General features: G+C 52.1%; 1 protein-coding gene and 2 non-coding genes across 5 annotated transcripts; all 3 read right to left on the reverse strand.

Annotated features, from left to right (window-relative positions):
• Window positions 1-6168: 6168 nt before the first annotated feature.
• KANSL2 (KAT8 regulatory NSL complex subunit 2) lies at window positions 6169-22827 on the reverse strand. Of its 3 annotated transcripts, none has more exons than XM_048831552.2 (10): window positions 22720-22827; window positions 21361-21618; window positions 20332-20510; window positions 18820-18934; window positions 18005-18168; window positions 15900-16066; window positions 14927-15023; window positions 12001-12254; window positions 8223-8462; window positions 6169-7059 (listed from the first exon to the last, which is right to left on the reverse strand). In XM_048831552.2, the coding sequence occupies exons 2-10, from the start codon at window positions 21609-21611 to the stop codon at window positions 6925-6927; spliced, it is 1602 nt and encodes a 533-aa protein (XP_048687509.2). In that variant the 5' UTR covers window positions 21612-21618; window positions 22720-22827; the 3' UTR covers window positions 6169-6924. The 3 variants fall into 3 exon arrangements, with proteins under 3 accessions (XP_048687509.2, XP_048687510.2, XP_048687512.2); XM_048831553.2 differs by lacking the exon at window positions 22720-22827 and adding an exon at window positions 22630-22708; XM_048831555.2 differs by lacking the exon at window positions 8223-8462.
• LOC125627863 (small nucleolar RNA SNORA2/SNORA34 family) lies at window positions 7285-7421 on the reverse strand. The gene has a single exon (XR_007354107.1). It is a non-coding gene; the product is annotated as a small nucleolar RNA SNORA2/SNORA34 family (small nucleolar RNA).
• LOC125627862 (small nucleolar RNA SNORA2/SNORA34 family) lies at window positions 14691-14826 on the reverse strand. Its single transcript, XR_007354106.1, has one exon. It is a non-coding gene; the product is annotated as a small nucleolar RNA SNORA2/SNORA34 family (small nucleolar RNA).

Consider the following 22827-nt stretch of genomic DNA (forward strand, 5'->3'; position numbering starts at 1 on the left):
GGCTCTGGTGCTGCCAAGTAGCTGCAAGGCCCCTAGACAAAGACTCCGTCTCAGGGGCCTGCTGGCAGCGCCAGGAGACGTCTCACCTTTGCCAGGCGCAGCAGGAAGACGTGGCCAGGATGCTGGCAGGTACAACGCACGTCCCCTCCTGTAACCAGCTGGTAAGTTTCCCTTCTCTGCCACCTCCTGTCTCAAAGAGCCCAACGTGCCCGTGTGTTGGCAGATTTCATACCGCTGGCCTTTCCCCCTCCAGCTCACCAAGCCTCTGCTGCAGAGGAGCTGGCAACCAGGCAGGTGACCAGGCCACCAGGTGGGGCAAACACACATCGAGACTTCTGTGGGTCATCTGCAAGATGCACCCATCACCCCCATGCTACGTGGCCCAGACGAAAGCCCCTGGTTTGAGGGTTCAGTAGGCCAGAGGGGAGATGGTCCCAGGTGCAGAGGCCCTGTGGGCAGAAGGCCCTGGGGTTAGGGGCTAGTGCACGGCCTGCTAAAGGAACTAGGGGCACCTGTGTTTCACAAGCTAAGGAGAGTCAGCTCAGGAGCGGGACAGCTCTGAGCAACCCTTGGTGCTGGAGCTGCTCGGGATGGGCCCCTCAGAACCAGCGCTGAGCCCATTGCGCCAGCCTGGCAGAAGGTGCGGCGAGCCTGCCGTCATTCGTGAGACAGAACTACAGACACACCCAAACTGGGCTGTTCAAGGGGCGCTCGGTCCAGAATCTGGCCAAATTCTCACTTGGGCAGCTACATTCTGCCTCACCCTTACCCCACGAGGTGCTACTTCCCTTCCCCTTCTATGCTTCTCCAATGTTGCCATGTGCTGTTGAACAGCTGCCATGTTCCATCCCAGAGGTGGCTGCATTTTAGTGCTTGGCAGACAGGTGAGACCCTGGATCTGTGCAGTAAGGGTCTTTACATGCATGGAGCTCTGCTGAAATCAAGGTGGTGGTGAGGGCTGTGGAAACAGTCTGGGAACAGCCTTCTCTAGCTCACACGGTGCCGGGAGGCAGAACTAGCCATGACTTGTGAAGCTCATGTGACAGGTTGGCTGGAGCCTCCACCAGGAGCGAGAAGGCCGAGGTGCCCTTCAGCAAGCCGGCAGCTCAGGCTGCTCTTCTCTGGAGGGGGGCTCCGCTCCACCCCACCCCCAGCTCTCCAGACTGCTAATAATGGGCCAGGAGAGAAGCCTCTGGGCAACCATACATCAAAGGCATGGCCAGTTCACTCCACTCACCTTGCAAGTGCCTCCCCATGGACGCTCCTGACCAGGCTCCTTCCTCCGGCAGCTCAGGCACCCTCCCTTCCACAGCCTGCTCCCCAACCATGCCCAGCTCCTCCTAGAATCCAAGCTCCCTCCAGCTGTGCAACGGGCAGGTTGTCTGGGGTCCATCCCTTGCTTCAGGAGTGGCCTCTAGCGGCTTGGCAGAGGGGGAGAGTCAGGACCCCTGGGTTCCGCCAAAATCCTTCACAAAGCAGATGGGCTTCAGGGCAGCAGCCCCTAAATAGGGCAGATGGGCACCAAGAAAGGGCAACATGTCTGGCCAGCAGCCCCCTGCTCCCTCCACACCCATCCTACCCACAGGCGCCTGCCCTCCCAGCGCACGCTGCTTCTGGGGAGTCCCTGGAAATGCTGCAGGAGGTTGGTGGAGTCGACGAGCAACATGGAACGTTGTTACGGCTATGGGCTGCCCTGCCTCGCTGGCCCTTTGCCAGCATGGGGGGTGGGAACACTCCCTGGGGGCCCGAATAGGCACTGCACAGCATCCCCACCCCACGGAGACCGACAGCTCCTTAGGGCAGGGACCACGTTGTGTTCTGGGTGTAGAGTGCCTAGCCCAACAGGGGCCTGGGCTCTGACGGGGGCTGCTGGGACCTAATAAATACCCTAAGCCCGGTCCATTGGCAAGGCCAGGAGCAGTAATGTCAGCTGTGAGCAAATGAATTCTCCTGAGCACAGTGGAAATCAGAGAACAGCATCCACAGAATGATTACAACAGATGGATGTGACGAAGTGGGACTGTTCTTAATGTTTCCTCTGAATAGTGTGGGGGTGCCTCAGTTTCCCCTATGCAGTTCTTAAGTATCTAGGGGGTGGAGTAAGGGTGTATGATCATTGCAGAGCCCTCGAGGGCAGGTGTGTGCAGGAGTCTGGACACAGAGAATGGCCGACACCCTGTTTCCTGGCAACTAATGGCCTGGGCCCTTCCCCCCCTGCAAGGTGAGAGCTGAAGGGTTGGAGAACAAAGGAATCAGGTGACCACCTGGCCCGGGGAAAGGAACAAAGCCCAGAGGAGGAGGGGCTGGAGGGAGTTTCAGTTTGGGGCTGGCTGGGACATGGAGTGAAGTGCAGACGTGGTTGTCTGGCTCACTGCCCCCCAGAATGGACCCAGCTGAGGGGTCCCGTTCTCTGCACCTGCAAGCTCTGTTTTAGACCATGTTTCTGTCATCTAATAAACCTCTGTTTTACTGGCTGGCTGAGAGTCCCGTCTGACTGCGAAGTTGGGGTGCAGGACCCTCTGGCTTCCCCAGGAGCCCCGCCTGAGCGGACTCGCTGGGGGAAAGCGCACGGAGGGGCAGAGGATGCTGAATGCTCCGAGGTCAGACCCAGGAAGGTGGAAGCTGGGTGAGCTGTGTGTCCTGAAGACAGGCTGCTCACAGAAAGGCGACTACCCCAGAGTCCTGACTGACTTCATGGGGAGCAGTTCCAGAGCATCGCCCAGGGACTCCGTGACAACTGGTGGCAGCGGTGGGATGTACTGCACCCCGTGGATGGTGCTTCCTGCAGTAAGTGACTGGGGAGCAGTAACACGAAGGGGGATTGCCGAGGACCAGGCCTGCTGAAGGCTCAGAGAGGAGCGGTTTCGGGGGGCGGTTAACCCCTGGGAGTGTGTGACCAGCGAGAAGGACTGTGCAGTAACAGGGTTCCCCTGGGGATTGCAGCGAGCAGTCCAAGGGGCGGAGGAGTCTGCAGCTCGACCCTGGCAAAGAGGTGGTGACCTCGAGAAGGGCTGGCACACTAGGGGTTCTCCCTGGAAACCGTGGGGAGCTGAGAACACACGGGCCTGTGAGTCCACAACAACTTGGGAGGAGCGGAGTGATGGCCTGTCACCGTCTCCTTAAGAAGGACATTGTAACTCTGTGCAGAAAGAGAGGGTTGAGCATTGGAAAGTTCACCAAAGCAGAGTTAATTGTGCAGCTGGAGGAGGATGACCGCTCTAAGGAACAGATTCCTGACCCCAACTGGGGCTATAGCAGGATCTGGGAGCAGCTGAAGCGGGAGCCAGGCATCGCCAAGACTCCTGTCCCCGACCAGACGGGGGTCTTCACGATCGGGTTCCCCATCTGGGGATTGGAGAGGGACGGGATTGGAGCTGAGTCCGAGAGAGCAAGAGGACCCTGGGAGACAGCGAGAGCCCGAGAAAGAGCTGCAGAAGCAGCAGCAGCATGAACTGGCGGTGGGGGAGCGGAGAGGCCTAGGGGACCTCCCAGGGGTGAGTGGGGATAGATCCCGGGGGGCCAGTTCCGCAGGGAACCTCGAGACTAAATTGCTGCCCCTGGTTAAGGAGGGGGGGTGTGTGGATGCCCACCTCACTGCCTTTGAGCAGGCTGGTGATTTCAACCAAGGGGACCCTGCGGAAAAGCCCCGGTGTCTAGCTCCCTTGCTGGGTCCCAAGGCCATAGACTCCGTCAGCCAGATGGTTGGGGATGTGGACAGGCTCCCACTCCTGACCCCAACCTATATGTCTGTGTGGAGTTTCCTGGGGCCAGGCCCCCCGGACCTCCAGTGGGAGCAGAAGGTGATGGTCAATGGGGAGACATTCTTGGGGTGGCCAAAGGGCATGGGCTGCATAAACCTTCCCACATGCGGCCCTGACCTAAGGGAGGGCGTGAAACTGGAAGGGCCTGGTGTAACTCCTACCAAGGAATGGGAGAGATGCTGGGGCATCCATGGGAACGTTGGTGGCTTCGAACTTCCCCAGGTCACCGGCTAAAGTGACCCCGCTCAGTTCGATCTCGAAGGGGGGAGAGATGTGACGAAGTGGGACTGTTCTTAATGTTTCCTCTGAATAGTGTGGGGGTGCCTCAGTTTCCCCTATGCAGTTCTTAAGTATCTAGGGGGTGGAGTAAGGGTGTATGATCATTGCAGAGCCCTCGAGGGCAGGTGTGTGCAGGAGTCTGGACACAGAGAATGGCCGACACCCTGTTTCCTAGCAACTAATGGCCTGGGCCCTTCCCCCCCTGCAAGGTGAGAGCTGAAGGGTTGGAGAACAAAGGAATCAGGTGACCACCTGGCCCGGGAAAGGAACAAAGCCCAGAGGAGGAGGGGCTGGAGGGAGTTTCAGTTTGGGGCTGGCTGGGACATGGAGTGAAGTGCAGACGTGGTTGTCTGGCTCACTGCCCCCCAGAATGGACCCAGCTGAGGGGTCCCGTTCTCTGCACCTGCAAGCTCTGTTTTAGACCATGTTTCTGTCGTCTAATAAACCTCTGTTTTACTGGCTGGCTGAGAGTCACGTCTGACTGCGAAGTTGGGGTGCAGGACCCTCTGGCTTCCCCAGGAGCCCCGCCTGAGCGGACTCGCTGGGGGAAAGCGCACGGAGGGGCAGAGGATGCTGAATGCTCCGAGGTCAGACCCAGGAAGGTGGAAGCTGGGTGAGCTGTGTGTCCTGAAGACAGGCTGCTCACAGAAAGGCGACTACCCCAGAGTCCTGACTGACTTCATGGGGAGCAGTTCCAGAGCATCGCCCAGGGACTCCGTGACAATGGATGCTACTGAATCTGCTCTGTACCGTTCCTCAGGGCGAGGTACCTCTGGTCAGTGAGCACAGCAGAGGGAGGGGAAGAAGAGGGAAAGGAAAACGTTCAAGGGGATGCACAAGTGTTGCTGCGTTTAAATGCCTGAGCCCATGGAAACCCAAGCTCCCTTTGCACATCTCGCCCAAGGGCAAGCAAGCACCCAGCCTTTCGAAACAAGACAGCAGGCTGCCGCGCTCACCGAAAGGACAGACAGCACATGTGCTGCCAAGAGGCCCTACCCCCGGGACCGTTTGCAAGATCCAGGCCTGAGACTCGGGGTTGCCATGCAGCATCCTTGCTGTTCTGTACAGGGCTCACTCACCAGGGGATTTGGCTGCGCTCACTGGCAGGACTAGGGCTCCGTCCTGCACACGGGCTCCACTGAGCGAACTGGGAGTTGGCACTATGGCTATGCCGTTTGCAGGAAGGGGCAGCCTTAGTTGCTAATGTGCAAAACCCAGCCATGCATGGCAGGGAGCCAGGCTCTAGCCCAGCAGGACGTACACAGGACTTGCAGGGGGCTTTGGGACTGCTAGAAGCAACAATTCAATAAACACAAATCAAATCAAAGCCTGGAACGGGTTGAACCTCACCATTCCTCTAACTGAGGAGTTGCTTCTGTGGTTAAATTACACAAACAACTCCAGCCCTGGCTCCCAGGCCAAGGCCTCGTGCGCAGAGCTAGGAAGCCCTAAAAATAGGGGATTTGTAATGGGAAAGTCTGGCAGCCCCTGCCCCAAAGCAGGGCTACGCAGGCGCCGCTCTCACCAAACCACAGAGCAGCAGCAGATCTTTTGGGGTTTCACACTGTAAGACTGAGTGAAACATGACCGTGTGTATTTTTACTGGACATGGAAAGACTCAGGAGGTTTGCAGCCACATGGTTTTCATTCCACAAACTCCCCAGAGGCCTACGTCCCACGGTTCCGACACAGAGGATGCTGTGCCCTTGCAGTCTCTCTCCTTTGGCTGCTCTCAAGTTACACAGGGGCCAAGATGACGTAAAGTTGTATTTCCTCCAGGCAGAGGGCGGTTCCTTCAGTTATGATCCCCCCTCCTTTCCTCCCCCCTGAAGATCTTTTGTGCATGCAGAGTATTTACGAACAATGAAACTTCTCCCAGACTAGCGCCAGTATCCCAGGTCCGCAGGAACATCTGCTCTTAGCGCTCATGCTCTGCTTTACGTATGCAGCCCCAGAGAATGGGGGAGTTTCCCTTTTTCTTCAACACTCGCCACCCGAATTTAAATGAAGCCCCTAATTCCAGACAGCGTTACAAGCCATTTTACCTTTCTCCTTTCACAGGAGAATCTCGCTGCACTTTGTGGCAGCAGAGGCAGGAGGCGACAACCCCCCAGAACATGGACAGTCATTTTCTTCTGATTTCTTTATTGTCTGTTTTTTGTTGGGGGGGGGGGATGGAAATTTCCCTGTTCTGATTACAAATTGGAAACTTTGTACAGCACATTTATATACTGTTATTTTACACACGATTAGCACCCTACGGGCTCATCCATCAGTTAAAGCTAGAGCGAGGAGTCAAATTTCAGGCGTACAATGCCAGAGGAATGACAGCCGTTGCACACTAGAATGAACTGGGTACAGTTAGGACAGAATCTTGCTTTAGTACACGGTGCTACAGTCTGAACAAGCCAAGCCTCTGCCTAGCGCATGCATCCCTGACAGGCTGACTACAGAATGTTCAGTCCCCACCTGGGAAAACTCTTTCAGTTTGGCTCATTTACCCCTCTCCATGGATACATCACAACTTCACTAACTGAGCGTGCGTCCCACGAGCCGCCTACCCTTTCTACGTCTCTTCTACCCTGACTGGGAATGACACACAGTCTCACTAGCCAGCTGTGCTTTTGGCAGGCTTCACCAAAAGGAACCAGAACTGAAAGAGCGGGAGGGACTGGCAGGAAAGCAACCAACTGGAACCTGTCACATGAGCTTCTGGCCAGACATTTCACCATTCCCTGGTTTCACTCATTTGGCCGCAATTCTCGGGTGGAAAGGTGAAGTGTTGGGTTACCATACTCCGCCAACCACATGTATTTCATGCTCAGGTCCCTTTCAGGGCGGACAAGACTTTCATCAAGAAAAAGGATTCCAATCCGAGATCTTATCAGCTGATGGAGGCTGGTTCCGGATTCCCATTGGCTGCTGCCAGTGTTCCATGTGACCGGGTGGAGGCTGCAGCTTCTGCCAGCTTCCTGTCTTCCTCTGGTCCAGGCCCGCCCACCCCAGTCTGCAGGCGACTCTGTTAAAGACAGAAAATCCACAGTCACAAGCCCAGCACCTGACCGAGTTAGGTCCTGGCTCGCAGTTCCAAGCGGAAGGATTTCACGCATATGCACACGAGTAGCATTCAGCACAGAAGCCACAAGGCGCTGCAGCCAGGACAGCTGCTGGCCAGAGTAGGGTGGGAGCTCCAGAGCGATTCCAGTCCAGCCCTCCCCCCTCCTGGTGGAGACCTCCATTTGCAGACTGTTACTTCCAACTGAATTGGCCGATCCCCGCAAGAGGCTCTGGAACAGCCAGCAGACCATGGGAAGGCATTCCTCTGGGCGCCTGCTTGAAACCAACGGCTACAGCAAACCGATGGCCTTGATTCAGGGCCTGCTGCTGGGGCATTTCAGACCTGCCAGCTTGAATCCCAAGCTTAGGCCCTAGTGCCCCAGGCTGGTAAGAGCTAGGAGCAGCTTGCTCAGCTCCTGGAAGAAGGGGAAGGTCGCTGCTTTCCAGAGACCCCTTTCAGCTGTGGAAGCAGCAGCATCCAGCCCTCCCCAGCAATCGGAGGGAAGGGAAAAGGGCTCCCAGCGGCCACCTCCAGAGAAAAGGCCAACCTCATAGCAATCTCCTGGCTGAGCCACACCAGCGAGGGAGAGGGTGTTCGATGCCTGGGAGGAGCAAGGTAGTAACGAGAGAGACAGCGATGGAGTAAACGTTCCTTTGGAATCACACCGGAGAGACAGGACTTTCTGCAACAGCTCAGGCCACTGGCCGGGTACCCGGCCTTCAGTGCAGACCACACCTCAATACCTCAGACAGAGATGTAACCTGTCTGCCCCCACTCCACACACACACACAAATAGTGCACCAGCTCAGCTGTGTAGTGAGGCATATAGGGGAAAGGTTCCTTCCTGACCCTTGCAGGCAATCAGCTAATGCCCGGAAACATGCGATCATCCACACCAGGGCGTGATATGGCTGGGCAGAGTGGGGCCACGGCTGGCTTTCCACGGGAGAGCAGCCGCATGGAGCTTTCGCCAATACAGAGCTGACCTGGTAGCTCGTAAAAAGGGAGCAACTCCCCCTTCGTCCAACTCCTTACAGAGTTCTGGAGGGGAAATACTGCCCAGATTGGGAGCTTTCCTGCTACTGCTTCATGGCTGGAAGCCCCAGGCACATCCCCGGCTCTACCTGGGCAGGTGGCTCTGCATGAGACTCCATAGTTGGCAAGGTGGCTTGGCCAGAAGAGCTCCCTCTGTCCAGCTGGGTGGCCTGGGTCGGGATGCCTGGCTGAGGAGGTTCTTCACGGGCCAGTATGTCTACAGCAGCCTCAGCAATATCTTTGATCGCCTGATCTTCCAGGGCCCCGGAGGAGTCAAAGAGCAGAGGGGAAGGGGGACACTGCATGCTATCTCCCACCACATCTAAGTCCTGCAAGAGAAAACACCCGCCAGCAGGCTTCAAGGGGCTGAGTGGACTACAGAGGTGAGATTTGGGCCCCTTCTCCACATTACCCACTTACATCAAAGGGCAAAGACCATGGGCCTGAGTTTAGAAGTGCTGGGCACCCAGAGCTCTGCTGCAGGGGCTCACCAAGTCTGAAAGTCCTGGGAGACTCCAAAGGGGGCAGAGCCCAGGCAGTCCCTGCTACCATCTGGCGTAGGTCCTAAGTCCACCAGGCTGCTAGAAAACACAGCTTCACATGGAGGGCAGGGGAAGCAGGGACAATCCTATTCCAGCTCCTCAGGATCTTCCTCCCTACTTGGCCATGTTATTAGAGGCCTTTAAGGGTGGAAGGTGGTGACTGTTGGCCTTGAAGACCAAATCCTCTGACCCCAGGGCAGGCAAAGACAGCGGCAGGGCAAGCTTCCCCCCCATGCCAACATGGTTCAGCCCTGTTCTCAGCACGAGGGAGGAAGTCAGCAGCAGGCACTGGGGTACCAGGAATTCTAGACTTGCTGTCAGATTAGTTTCTCTCTTCCTCCAAACCATGCCAGCGCGAAGAAAAACCGGCCTGTCTGGGGCTTCCCTTCTTTGATAACCAAGGATTTGGAATTCTGGGTACAGCACTCTGAGCCACTAAAGAAATCTGCCTCTCCCGAGCAGCATTACAATCTGGGATGGACTTCCACTGAAGCCAAGTCTGAGGACGCAGAGATCTGTAGCCCTGCACGACCTACCATTGTCCCACGAACGGGATGACCAAGAAGGGACAACTACCCAACTAAGGGGTGGGGGCAATAGGTCTGGGTGAGGATCTAATTTCAATCTCTCAGGAGCCTCACAGGCTCCACACAAATGATCACACTCCAGCAGAGCCCTCTCTGGGGACCCGGACAAACTATCTACCCACTCCTCTGCTTTATTCCTCCACTCTGCCATGCTCACAAATACATTGCCGCTGTGCCTCCTGATGATAATGTTGACACGGGAGGCCAGGACTGGTCGGAGGCTATTGTTAGGGGAGGGTATTTGTTTTGGCTTTGGAGGGTGGAATGTTGGTGACTGCAGAGGAGCGCGTTACACTAGATAAAATGCAGAGGCTCTGGATATCTGGATGCTGACAAAACTCTGAGTCCTCTCAAGAAGGTCCGTGGAAAGGTTCCCTCCGGGATCCCTCTAACCGAATGAATCCCAGGATGAGAGGCCCTAGGACTCTGATCACTTGTGTGCTTCTAGCAAGGCAGACCCATGCTTATCTCAATAGCATGGAGAATCACACATGCTACTAGGGCTGTTCCAAAGCAGGCCACTTTTTTCCAGCCAACAGCCAGGCCCAGCTTAGAGTACGGCCAGAAGCAGAGATAAGGCTCCTGAATTCCTGTCTGAACAGCCATTAATGTCCTGCACAGGCCAAGAGAACAGCTCCAGCTCCAACACGTTTCTGGCCTGACAAAATTCTTCCCCCAAAGACTGTTCTTACACACAGCAGCATGCCATTTCTGCCATGTGAACATTCAAACCCCAGGGCAAAGAAAACGGAGGCCCTGACCCAATGCCCACGGCAGTCAATGGAAAGGCTTCATTGACTTTAATGGGCGTCAGCTCATGCCTTTATGGCAGCCACAGCTGATCTAGGTTCCTAACAAGCAGCTTCAGCGCTCAAGGGCTTTCGAGTCACTGGACTGGGGCCACATGGTCTCCTATATTAATACCATGGCTTCTAGGGCCCCTACGGCTAAAGGAGGCTCTCTCAGCATTCCTGTCCGGCTATTTTTAAGTTGGTACCAAAGGTCTGTTTTGGGATGAAGTGTGTGGAGAGTTTGGTAATATCTAATTTATAAAGCAAGAAATGTCTCCTTCAGAAGATAGTTCAGAGCACCTGCAATGGCTTTGTTTAAATACATTTCATTAGGATTTTTCAACATGGAGGCTTAACCCGCATGCAGGACATCCCAGTAATCCAGGGATTAAAACCCTTGTGCATCCTTTATGGGATAGATGCAAAAAGCCGCTTTTAAAAAAAGCCCCTAAATATGGATTTAAATAGACTAGCAGTTGCAAAGGAGCAATCAGGTTAAAACCCCACCAAAACAAACATTTCCCAAACCCTCTGAATTCTCACACCTCATACGAGATGGTTCTTTCTTCAATGACTAGAAACAAAAACACGGAATTGATTGAGGTACTGGCGAAGGGCAAGTGCAGGGTGACCAGATGTCCCAACAGTATCGTGACCGTCCTGATACTGGGGGCTTTGTCTTATACAGGCACCAAGGGCACCCCTCCAGGCCCAATTTTTCATACTTGCTATCTGGTCACCCTAGGCAAGTGGCAGAAGATGCTTAAACTCTGGACTCAGCTCACCCCACTGTGCCTGCTTATAACGTAAGAACGGCCATACTGGGTCAGACCCAAGATCCATCTAGTCCAGTATCCTGTCTGCCGACGGTCCCCGAGGGAACGAACAGAACAGAACAGGGAATCAAGTGATCCATCCCGTCGCCCATTCCCAGCTTCTGGCAAACGGAGGCTAGGGACACCATCCCTGCCCAGCCTGGCTAATAGCCATTGATGGACCTAGCCTCCATGAACTTATCTCGTTCTTTTCTGAACCCTGTTACAGTTTTGCCTTCACAACATCCTCTGGCAAAGAGTTCCACAGGCTGACTGTGTGTTGTGTGAAAAAATACTTCCTCTGGTTTGTTTTAAACCTGCTGCCTGTTAATTTCATTTGGTGACCTCTCGTTCTTGTGTTATGAGGAGGAGTAAATAACACTTCCTTATTTACTTTCTCCACACGTGTCATGGTTTTATAGACCGCTATCACATCCCCCTAGTCGTCTCTTTTCCAAGCTGAAAAGTCCCAGTCTTTCCTCATACGGAAGCCGTTCCATACCTCTCATCACTTTTGTTGCCCTTTTCTGAACCTTATCCAGTTTCAGTATAACCGGTCTCTGTGTATATAAAGTCTGCTGCAGTTTCCACGGTATGCATCCGATGAAGTGAGCTGTAGCTCACGAAAGCTCATGCTCAAATAAATTGGTTAGTCTCTACGGTGCCACAAGTCCTCCTTTTCTTTTTGCGAATACAGACTAACATGGCTGTTACTCTGAAAACAGCTCAGATGAGCAGGCAAACCTGTACCACCACAGGTGCCATGACACCTAGGCACTGTATTCTGAGTCCCTCAAAACCAGAGCTCCTGCTTGTTGTGTGTGGAGGTTAAAGATCCCAGAGCTCTTTTCCTAAGGGTAGGGGGTCTGCCTTAGCTACCCGTACACCCCAATGTCACGCAGAGCACTGCGGGCTCTCTACCCTAGGGATGGCTGCTTCTCAGTGATACCTGGTTGTGTGGTTTGTAAAGGCATTGGGATCTGTTGCTTTATATCTCCACCCCTCCCCCACATAATATTTTAACATGGCTTTAGCCTGCGTAATGATGACAGCAATGCTCTTCCTCCGTTCACTGGAGGACACCATGCCTGCACACCGCACTACTGCGCATCAAGTGGCTGCTCCAACTTACGTTGCTGAACTCCAGGGGTAAGCTCTCGGTGGGCTGGAGCTCAGCAGTGCTCAAGTACAGATCCATGGGGGCAGCATCCAGCTCCTCGGGAACGGACAGCACCTGCTCAGGTACGTACATCTGGGGTGGTAGCTGGAGATGAAGCGGGCAGCAGGGACACTCAGAGAGGCTTACAGGAACCGGCTTGTCGCAGGACACTTCCTCCGACCCTTGGCACAGCTTAAACAATGTCTGATTGGCGTCCTGACAAATATCTGGGAAGATGCAGTCAAGGGGAATGTAGAGAGCCTGGCAGAGAAACCAGCTACCGAAAGGTGTCTTGTCCTGGGACACAAAGCAGAGGCCGAAGCATAGACTCAAGAGACCAGGGATCTAGTCCCCAGTTGCTCAGTGACCTTGGTCAATTGCGTGTGCCCCAGTTGTAAAATGGGGATAATACTGACACCTTGGTAGGAGGAAGAGGGGGTTACGAGGCTTAGCTGAATGCTTGTAAAGCACTCCCACCCAGACCCTCAGATGGGCAGCATTACGAATGCAATGTAATGGGCCACTGCAAATAAATCATAAGTATCTGCACAAACCTTCACATCTACCATGCAGCAGGGAGCTCCGTATTTATATCAGTGTGCACACAGCTTTTTCCAAACCTAGGAATTTAGTTCCGGATTTTCATCCCTTCCGTCCCTAAAAGTGCCTAGAGGAAAAACTATTCCTGCCAATAGCATAAATGGGATTTCCTGCCTTTAATCACAAACAGACCATAGCTCCAATGGCATCCTAATTCTAAGGCTGTCCAGCAGCAGACAGTAGCTGGGGACTGCCACTCGCTCACTATCAAAACTAGAACAAGAACAATCCCCTGCTGAATATGACAAACTGACTTCCTGTTTGAAGACCACTTAAAGGAACCCTGCCAAATGTAAAATCACACCCCATCGGTAACCTGTGGCCTTTTACTGTTACAGTAATCTCGGAAGTTCTGTGTAAATGAAAAATTAGAGCAATTTCTCCCCCAGTTTGTTCACTTTGTGAATGACAGCACTCCAACCCAAATGACTAGTGACTTGGGTACTTAACTTGAAGCACTTTAAATGGATTTTCAGAGACTGGGCACTCAGCACTCTTGGACAAATTGGGCTTGTTTAAGGTGTCTCAAGTCAGACTCACCCACAAAGTCAAGGCACGCAAAAATAACTCGTTACTAAGTCTTTGTGCATAGTTACTTTCACAGTTTCCCTTTTTATGCAAGGCATCAAAGGAGAGAAAAACACTGAAAACACAGTGATTGTAAAACCACAAACTGGCAGGGAACTCCAACACAGATGAAGGACCTGAAAGAGCTTTTAGCTCATTTTTTTAAGTTGATCAGATTTCAAGATGACCATTTCCTCTTAAATCCTCCACACACGCACACCGAGGAATCTCTTAATACGCAGACAGGATTCCCAGTCAGACTTAAAGAAGCTAGTAATTCAAACTAAAGGAACCAGTACTAAGCCTACACCAGAGGAGCCTAGGTTTATCAGATGCTCAAGGGCAGATGCCATCTGAAAAGAGGCTCTGTATAAACAGCAGGGTGGGGCTCCGGATTTTAATCTCTCTTAGTGACTCCAGATCAAGTGCTTAGTTTACAGATCAAAACATGATTTATCAAACTCACCAACCCCACTTGGAACAGGAGAATCCAGATGGGTTCTGTCTGTTTCACGCATCATTACCAACAATCTAGTTTCCTGAAAACCAAACAGAGCCAAAGAGTCTATCAACAATGCACAAAGCAGAACAGATTACACATGGTTCTCCTATAACTCTATCAGCTCAGCAGGGCTGACCAAAGTAAAACCTTGTTTGTGTCAGTAAATAGCAGACACGAATCAGACATAAGAGAAGACATTTTTTATACAGTCCTTTCATTGCCTGCACCGCTCTAAGCTAGCCAGCTGCAAATGTCTCCTGGGTTAAGCCATTTTAAGAGCATTTATCCTGGAGAAACAATGGCCATTTCCTGCCACACACACCTGTTCCCTTTGTGTAACCAGACTCAGATCTGCTGACTTTAGTAACAAAACAAAGTTCATAATTTCCTCTGCTGCCAGCCCCACTCAGCCAACATGACTCTGGGAGAGGGAGCTGGAGTTTACTCTGACTCACATCAGCAACAACTGCTAAAACTAAGCTCTGAATGCAGCACCGAATTCCACCTCTAGTTACCTCAGTGTAAGCTCCTACAGCCAATGGGGGCTGCACAGGTGTAACCAGGGGCAGAATGTGGCTTGTTACTGCGGGGATCTAGAAGCTGGAAAGAACCCAGTGGGAACCTGCAGGGCTGGCCCACTGTTTTATCTGTAAGCCAAGCAGACTCGCTCTGAAGTCACTGACAAACATGCCACAGAGACAGTATGAGACTCACTGTTCAGTGTGGATGTGCACTAAATGAATAGCACCCCCCCACGGGGAATCCAAGTAAGACAAGGCAGATCTAGGGACCCATGACAATTCCCAGGGGAGCTAAGATTTATTCTTAACTCACAAAAGGCTCCACCCAATACTTCCTCGTTCTAGATGTTTATCAGCATCCACAGCCAGGATTCTTCAAGGATTACATTATGAGTTAAAGAACAATTTACTTCTATCTTAGTTTAACACAGCTGGAAATTAGCCTGTGGCTGTCCTGTAAGCTTCCATGGTTCGCTTGTTGCTTCCAACTGAATTGGCTGTTCCCTTCTGAGACTCTGGAACAGCCAACAGACCACGGGAAGGCATTCCTCTGGGCTCCTGCTTGAAACCAACAGCTACAGCAAACCGATGGCCTTGATTCAGGGCCAACAGAAACGAGGATCAAAACAGCTGTCACCCCAGTACACCTCACGCTGCAGGAGCGGAGTCACATGTGCAGCTCACTACAGACGGGAGGACAGAAGGATACGAGTGAGGCAGTGTCTGGTCATGGGGAGAGACTGACTGGAGCATCGAACGTCATCAACAAAGGCCAAGCACCGCTGGCTGGAACGAGTGGTGTGTGCCTGTAGAGGAGCCCAAGAGAAGGGATCAGAGCCACACAGGACTGCCCACCTGCTGACTGGAGAGAGACTTGCCACTTGGCAGGACTCTCACATTCAGCTATTAGAGTGACGGTCCGCCATGGGGATGTCCGCTTTTTGTGACTTTATTGTCAGAGAGTTCAGCTTCTGAGGCAGCCCACATTTTCAGGGCAGATACTGAACTTTCTTGCCTTAGCACACGGATTCTCAGCCATTCCCAGTTTGCTATTTCTGGCGGGGGGAGGGAGGTGTCATCATGGAAGGGCTGAACCCCCTGCCTAGGGGAGTTTAAAATCAGTCCCATCCTCTAATTTCATTCAGACATTTAGGTAGCTTCCCCCCGCCCACACAGAAACAACTGCATCAGTCAATTTCAATTTGGCTTCTCCTGCACAACACAAGGTGGCTACATTTGGGCTCCCAAGGAATATTTAGCTCTCTCTGCTCCAACAAAAAAAGAACTTCCATTTAATGACAAGTGATGAAAACCTATTCCTACTCATATCAGCCTCTCGCCCACCCCCCTTTCTTTAAAGGGAAACATTCTCCAGATCTACATTTTGGGCCTACACTATAACTGCTCCTGTCCCTTTAATAAAAGCAGGCCCAACGGAACTCCATATTCACTGGCTGAGATTTCATATGCCATGCATCTGCCAGGGGTGAGTATTTATGGCTGATGTACATATCCCCAAAGACAGGGCTTTACAATGGAAACTCTGGCAGGGCTGGACCTACACAGAACTTGCTGGAGTGATCCCCATGAGGAGGGGAGGGAGAAGAGACCTGGGAGCCAAGCGAGTCTGGAACTCCAACAGGCCTGAGATCAGACCTCCCTGTGTCTACAGCATGAAGTACCTGCTGGGCCACACCCTCGGTCGCCAGCATCCGACGCTCCTTCAGCTGGCGGTGCAGCAGGGCCTCCACGCCGTAACGCTGCCGATAGCGTCGGAGACACTTCAGTTGCTTCAGGTTCTCACGCTCCTTGGCCAGAAGCCCCTCTGGGCCCGTCAGAAGGCTGCTCCCTGGAGACACAGACCACAGGGAATCAGCATCACACAACACTGCCCAGACTGCTGCAGCGCCCTAGTCCGATTAAACAAAACTCCTCTGTTTACAGAGGACTCCACTGTCCGCTACTAAGCAAGACTGGGGATGGATTTCCTATGCAGGGAGCCAGCCCATTTAGCTGGCTATGGAAGGCCTCCAACTGCCGACTCCTTGCTGAGAGAGGTATTGAACAGCTCCACATTCTGGTGGTGTTGAGCTCTGCAGTTAGAGCAGGAACTAAGCCTTTTGGTAAGGTCTGAACAGCACAGTGCAGCCTCCAGCAAGCTCATCCCACTTACCCCAAGGGGCAAAGAAGGAATCTTTAAGTAAACTGGTTAGTCTGTAAGCATTCTTAAAGGACTCCTCCCTTTTTGAAACTCTTGATGGGTCAAACCTGTATTTGCACTATAATATATGAATTCCTGCAATTAGAATTGCAATTTGACTTGGCTTACAGATTATTCCAAAGCTGACTACATGGTCTATTTTAAAAGTTTATTAATGTGCAAATGTTGTGACGTGAATGTTCATAACTTTGCATTTACCTGACTGTTCATCATGGACTTTTTCACCAAGTTACCGATTTATAAAATATTTTATAAAACACTGCTGCACAGAATAGCCTATTATTTTTGTCAGAGAAGGGGCCGCATCCTGTATTTTTGCAGGATACGTTACCCACAGAGATGAGGATAGTGAAGGCATTCTTCGTGTGGCTCTGCAGCACAGCCAGCTACAGGACGCAACCTTTCACTAGCTGAACTATAAAAACAACTGCCTCCAAAGATCATCTTCTAGACCGCAGGAAATTGGCAAGAGGCAAGTGCCTCTCCTGCCATCCTTGGGATGACCCACTGCCACCCCTGCTTCTCCCCACTCCATTTTCTTTTTGAAAACGATAAGCACATAAGTTTTATCAGTTTACATTTTGTATGTATGGTTTTTACAAGTATAACCGTGTACGCATGTGAAGTTAAACAAAGTCTGGAAGAAGAAATCCATCAGGGAAAGTGAAGGCCATGGGATGGACTTAGGGGTGGGTGCGCCACAGAGCATGCCATCTGCCTGGAATGTAAAAAGCAGGGATGGAGACAGACAGAGGGCCTAGAGAGTGGAGCTGGTCAGGGAAATAACTGCATCTCATACATTTAGCACATTATCTGCCCAATGGAGAGAGCTTCAACTGTCGCTTCGTCCTCTTCATCCCTGTGCTCAGAGCATCTGAGCGTCTAGGCTCCTGCCGATTCATAGGGAAAGGTTTTCTAAGCCAGACTGAGGAAGCTGCAGCACTGGTCAAAGCCCTCTGTGCCGATCATGGCCCCTCTGCCAGTCCTCAGCCCCCAGGCTGAGGCTAGGTCTACATGAGGAACTTTTGCGGTATAGCAATGTCAGTTTGGGGCATGATTTTTTACGGCATTTCTATACCAGCAAAAACCTCAGTGCAGACACAGTTATATCAGCATCAAGAGCTTTGGCTGGCGTAGCTTATTTTGCCTACTAAATGGGTATAATATAAGCTGCATGTACACGAGGAGGGTTTGCCGGTACAGCAATGCCAGCAAATCTTTTCTAGTGCAGACAAGGACTTACACACCCTAACATTTTGTTTATTAAAAAAGAAAACAAGAAATCCCATACAGAAAATAATTTTTCTCTCAGAATTCAGGTTTTGCAGGCTTGTTTCCTCACAACACTGCAAATGTTAAAGAGCAATAAATCGGGCAACCTTCATACTCACCATGAGACCAATCTTCAAACACTTGGCCAACCACACACAAATACCATCACCCTCAGGCACATTGAAGAACTGAAATCACCCCTAAGAAACATAAAGGTCTGTGTGTGGCTTATACATGCACTGTGCCCTGTGGCCACAGGAATACAAAGCTGTGGCTTCCTAGACCAGTACTTGCCTAAGGCTTCATGCTCCCCCTTACGGCTGTGCAAGTATCGACGCTTCTTCTCTTTCAGGAGGTGCTGGAGTCGTTTGAACTGGTCTATGTACAATGACTGCAAACGGATCAGCTTCTCACGCATGATCAGCGCCACCTCCTCAGCTGTGTACACGCCAGCATGTCTGTTAACAGAACCCAAATTCAATAGGTCACAAGTAAGTGAGGGACAGTAAGCCATGAGCTTTATGGACGTTCGCCAATCGCCTTGAGATACCACCAGATAAGAGGTAGCCTAGAGCAGCACACCTGGCAGGGAGAAGCTATCTAACCAATAAGTGAGACCTGCAAGCCAGCCAGTGCATACAAATCTAAAGGCAGTGAGTGGAGGTGGTTACATTCTAGAGATATACAAGACTGACCTGGTCACACTGGAGCAATGCAGGATTTTCTTCTGCATCCTACACAATACTGAACATCACACTGGCTTCACATATTTCAAAAGAGGCCAGACTAGAACAGACCAATAATGGCCCATCTAACCCAGTACTCACTCTTCGATGAGGGCTAACAGCAGATACTTCACACAAAAAAAAGGCAACAGCTTCTTTTCATCCATACCTCAGAGGAAGAATTTCTTCCTGACCCTATCTGGAGATCAGCATGTGGTGTAACTCACGAGAAACAACATTTGCAATTTTTAGCTGTAGCATTACTGAAGATGCTGTTTCTTTTCCTAGAATTGTCTTTTAACAAGGATCTAAATTATTCTTACTATCCTGCGGCAGCAAGCTCCCCATTCTACACAACTGACAGGCATTCACAACATGTCTTACTTCAGAGGGTCCTCCTGATCACTGTCGATGCTTTCAGCTTCACTATCAGGGTCCCCTCGCCACGTCTGATCCACTGTCACCGGTTCTTGTTCTCCATCGCTCCAGCTGTCCTCGTCTGAAAGGAAAGAAGCCCATTACAGAGGCAGGCCACTCAGCCCCACTTCCAGGCTGCTGTCACTCAAGCACAGCACAGCCAAGAACCTGCCAGGAGTCCGGCAGCAGGAGGGGAGACAACCAAGCTCTTCAAGAGACAAACAGGTCACATCACAGATGTCCCAACCCCCAAAAAGCATAGGTAAGCTCCAGGGTTTGAACAGGAAAGTCACCAATTAGATCTGGGCTGTCAAAATACACAGTTCTCATGGTTTCAGAGTAACAGCCGTGTTAGTCTGTATTCGCAAAAAGAAAAGGAGGACTTGCGGCACCTTAGAGACTAACCAATTTATTTGAGCATAAGCTTTCGTGAGCTATAGCTCACTTCATCGGATGAATGGAATTCTTATCTCCCCTACCAAGAAACCTGAAAATTGCCGGCTTGCTCCTTGCTGAGCTGATCCCGCAGGACAGAAGCTGCACCGCCTGTAGCTAGGTTGTGTCCATTTACTAGGGAAGTGGTTCTCAACCAGGGGTATGCAGAGGTCTTCCAGGGGGTACATCAACTCATCTAGATATTTGCCTAGTTTTACAACAGGCTACATAAAAAGCACTAAGGAAGTCAGTACAAACTACAATTTCATACAGCCAATGACTTGTTTATACTGCTCTGTATACCATACACTGAAATGTAAGCACAATATTTATATTCCAATTGATTTATTTTATAAACATTTTATTTTGTATGGTAAAAATTAGAACATAAGCAATTGTTCAGTAACAGTGTGACACTTTTTGTATTTTAATGTCATAGAATATCGGGGTTGGAAGGGACCTCAGGAGGTCATCTAGTCCAACCCCCTGCTCAAAGCAGGACCAATCCCCAACTAAATCATCCCAGCCAGGGCTTTTGTCTGAGTTTGTAAGCAACTCATTTTTAAGTGAGGTGAAACCCGGGGGTACGCAAGACAAATCAGACTCCTGCAAGGGATACAGTACTCTGGAAAGGTTGAGAACCACTGTACTAGGGCACAGAACCTGCAAGCTGGAGAAGTAAGGGGATTCATCTCATAGGATAATAGGAGGAGCACTTCAACAGATGTTTATTAATTAAATTTCACTACTTCACTCTGATGTATTGCCCCATGTTTTACAGGAGGGGAAAACCTAAGTTCAGAAAGGTGAAGCGACTTAACTTTGGCCACACAGGAGATCATGGATCCAGGTCCAGTGATCAGATCACTAAGCAAAGTCTCTCTCTTGTAGGATATCATGTTTTTACCACAGATTCCTTGGGATTGTTCCCTTTCCAGGATTAAATTGCGTGACTTTATTGCTGGTTCCTCTCGTATTTTAGCTCCAGAGAAGGAGGCTTCCCCAAAATTATTTTTTCTTGTGCATTTCATTCAAAGCTCTCACCTAGAATTCGACTAGCTTCACTGCGGCTGCTCTCTGCAGTCTGGGAGCCCAGCTCCATCTTTGCATAAGAGCTCAGCTGGCAAAGAAGAGTCTCACCCATGGGTCCGGGGTTGGATTTCTTCATCTGGGCTTGATGTGCCAGCGCGTTCCTGCGGGCATGTTCAGCACAGAACGACACACTGAGGGGACAAAACAAAATGCTGTATGGCTCAGGGAATTCATAGCTTCCAACCAGCAAGGCAAATAGAGTGAGACGTGTTCAGTGACACTTGCCTTGGAAAAGGAGGAGTCTTCACTCCACTCCTCTGACACCAATGATAAATTCAAGCAACTCTGACCATCATTTGTATAGTTCCTATACTACCAAAGGACCCCATGTGATTTACAAATCACATGCACAACCACTGAAATGCAGTTACCTCTGGCATAGAGGTGGCAGCCACGTGGCCCAGCAGTGACGTGAGGGAAGGGATTTTTGGGAGAAGGATATGGGGGCAAGCCCTCACTCTTTCAAAAAACTGACACAGGATTTTTAATGTCCATGCAGAGAGGCCCACATGCATAGGACTGATCATCTTTATCTCCCAAGGACCCACTCCAAGATCCGGGAACACAAATCTCTGTGAGGGTGTAGATAGTTCAGCGCTGGTGCTATGCCCACTGAAGAGAAAGTTTTGTTGCAGTGACGCCAGCACCAGGAAACAAACACATCAATAAACACTACAAGTTCTCCAGCACCTTTCACCCAAGGATCTCAAATCACTTGATAAGCATCAATTAACTCTTAATCCCTCTGCCAGACAGATTACTGTTCTCACTTTGCAGACAGCTAAAGGGAGACTCAGAAAGGCAAAGTGACTTCCTCAAGGTCACACAGTGAGAAAGCAGTCTAACTAGGAATAAAACTCAGAGCTCCTAGCACTGTGCCTTAGCCACTGGACAGATCCTTCACATGACAAGATACTCCCCCCAGGTCACTTTAATTCTACTAGCTTGAGATAGAGGTAACATGATGTGGCGGGTACCTACCCATCCTTCTTCTCAGCTTTGGGAGCAGCATTTGGACACCTCTTCCCATTCTTAGTGGAGACGTAGCTGCATTGTTTGAAAGGAGCATTCCTGTCTTCAAGGATGTGCTTAATGCAGAACTCTTGCCCTTCCAGCCGAGGCTGGGAACACTGACGGTGAGCGAAGGCACATGATAAGGGTTCCTGGGGCCTTGGCACAGGGGTAAGACGCCCCCGACTTGACGGCAAGACATGGATCCGAATTCTGTTCATACCAAAACTTGCAACAGATACACACAGCTAATTGTTAGAGCTGGAGCAACCTCCAGACGCTAGTAGAACTGACTAGCCCCTGCTACCATCACCAAAGGGAAATAGGACCAAATTATTTGTCAGTGTTTCAGTAGAAGCCCCTGTACTCTGCAGAGGGTGTCATGGCACAAAACGAGACAGCCCAGCAGCACAAGAGAGAGCGGCATGAGGGAATTCTTCCCACAGCCTTGGTTTAATTTGCTCTTTATTGGGAGGTTTGAGCTTCATGGCATCCCGGGTCACTTTGCAGCTCACTTCCCCTGCATGCCCGTTGAGGACGGGGAAGCCGGCGGGACCCAACGCAAACCCTTTGCCATTTGGGTGCAGGGGCGTTTTGTGCATGACTAAGGGCCTCCTCTTACGGGTGGGGGAAACACGTGGAAGAAGGTCGGTTCTCCAGCCACCCCCCCTCTAGGGGGCTCTCCCAACCCCTGCCCCAGAGAACCAGCCCCCCTCCCCATACTCTGCTGTGGGCTCAGGGCCCCACTCAGAGCCAGGGGCTTGGCGCTGGCCCCTGCCCCCGAGAGCTTCCCACCCCACGAGGGGAGGGCTATGGGGAGAGGACTGCAAAACACCCACTGGGGGAGGGAGACCCCAGCCTGAGGCTCCCCCCGCCCCCCACGGGCTGACCCCGAGGCTGACCCCCGCCGGGTGACGCCCCCAGCGGGCTGATCCCCTCCCCCCACGGGCTGACCCCCAGGCTCTCCTCGCCCCTCCCCGCGGGCTGACCCCCACGGGCTGACCCCCGCCCCCCCGCGGGCTGACTCCCGCGGGCTGACCCCCGCCCCCCCGCGGGCTGACCCCTAGGCGCTCCCCTCCCCCCCGCGGGCTGACTCCCGCGGGCTGACCCCCAGGCTCTCCTCGCCCCCCCCCCACGGGCTGACCCCCCGAGCTGAGCCCCGACCACACGGGCTGACCCCCAGCTCTCCTCGCCCCCCCCCACGGGCTGACCCCCAGGCTGTTCCCCCCGCCCCCTCACCGGATAACCCCACCCCCACGGCGCCGCCATTTTGCCTGCGGGGGGTGCCCGCGCCGTCCCCCCAACAAGGAAGCGCCGCCGCCATCTTACCTCGCCCGCGCCCAGAACGGCCCAGCGCCCGCTCCCGCCGCGCCATTGGCCCAGCCGCCGCCAATCCCGACACGGGAAGCAGGAGGCCCCCCACGGCCATTGGAGGAG

This window comes from Caretta caretta, chromosome 20, assembly GCF_965140235.1.
Source record: "Caretta caretta isolate rCarCar2 chromosome 20, rCarCar1.hap1, whole genome shotgun sequence".
Classification (NCBI taxonomy): Eukaryota; Metazoa; Chordata; order Testudines; family Cheloniidae; genus Caretta; species Caretta caretta.

What these genes read in the sequence shown, in the direction of transcription:
- KANSL2 (XM_048831552.2), bottom strand. Translation starts at nt 21,611, where the DNA reads ATGAACAGAATTCGGATCCATGTCTTGCCGTCAAGTCGGGGGCGTCTT. An exon ending in GATCAGGAGGACCCTCTGAA is followed by an intron (nt 18,169 to 18,819) that starts GTAAGACATGTT and finishes TTCTGTTAACAG; the next exon opens with ACATGCTGGCGTGTACACAG. An exon ending in CCGAGGGTGTGGCCCAGCAG is followed by an intron (nt 15,024 to 15,899) that starts GTACTTCATGCT and finishes GCTCCTCTACAG; the next exon opens with GCACACACCACTCGTTCCAG.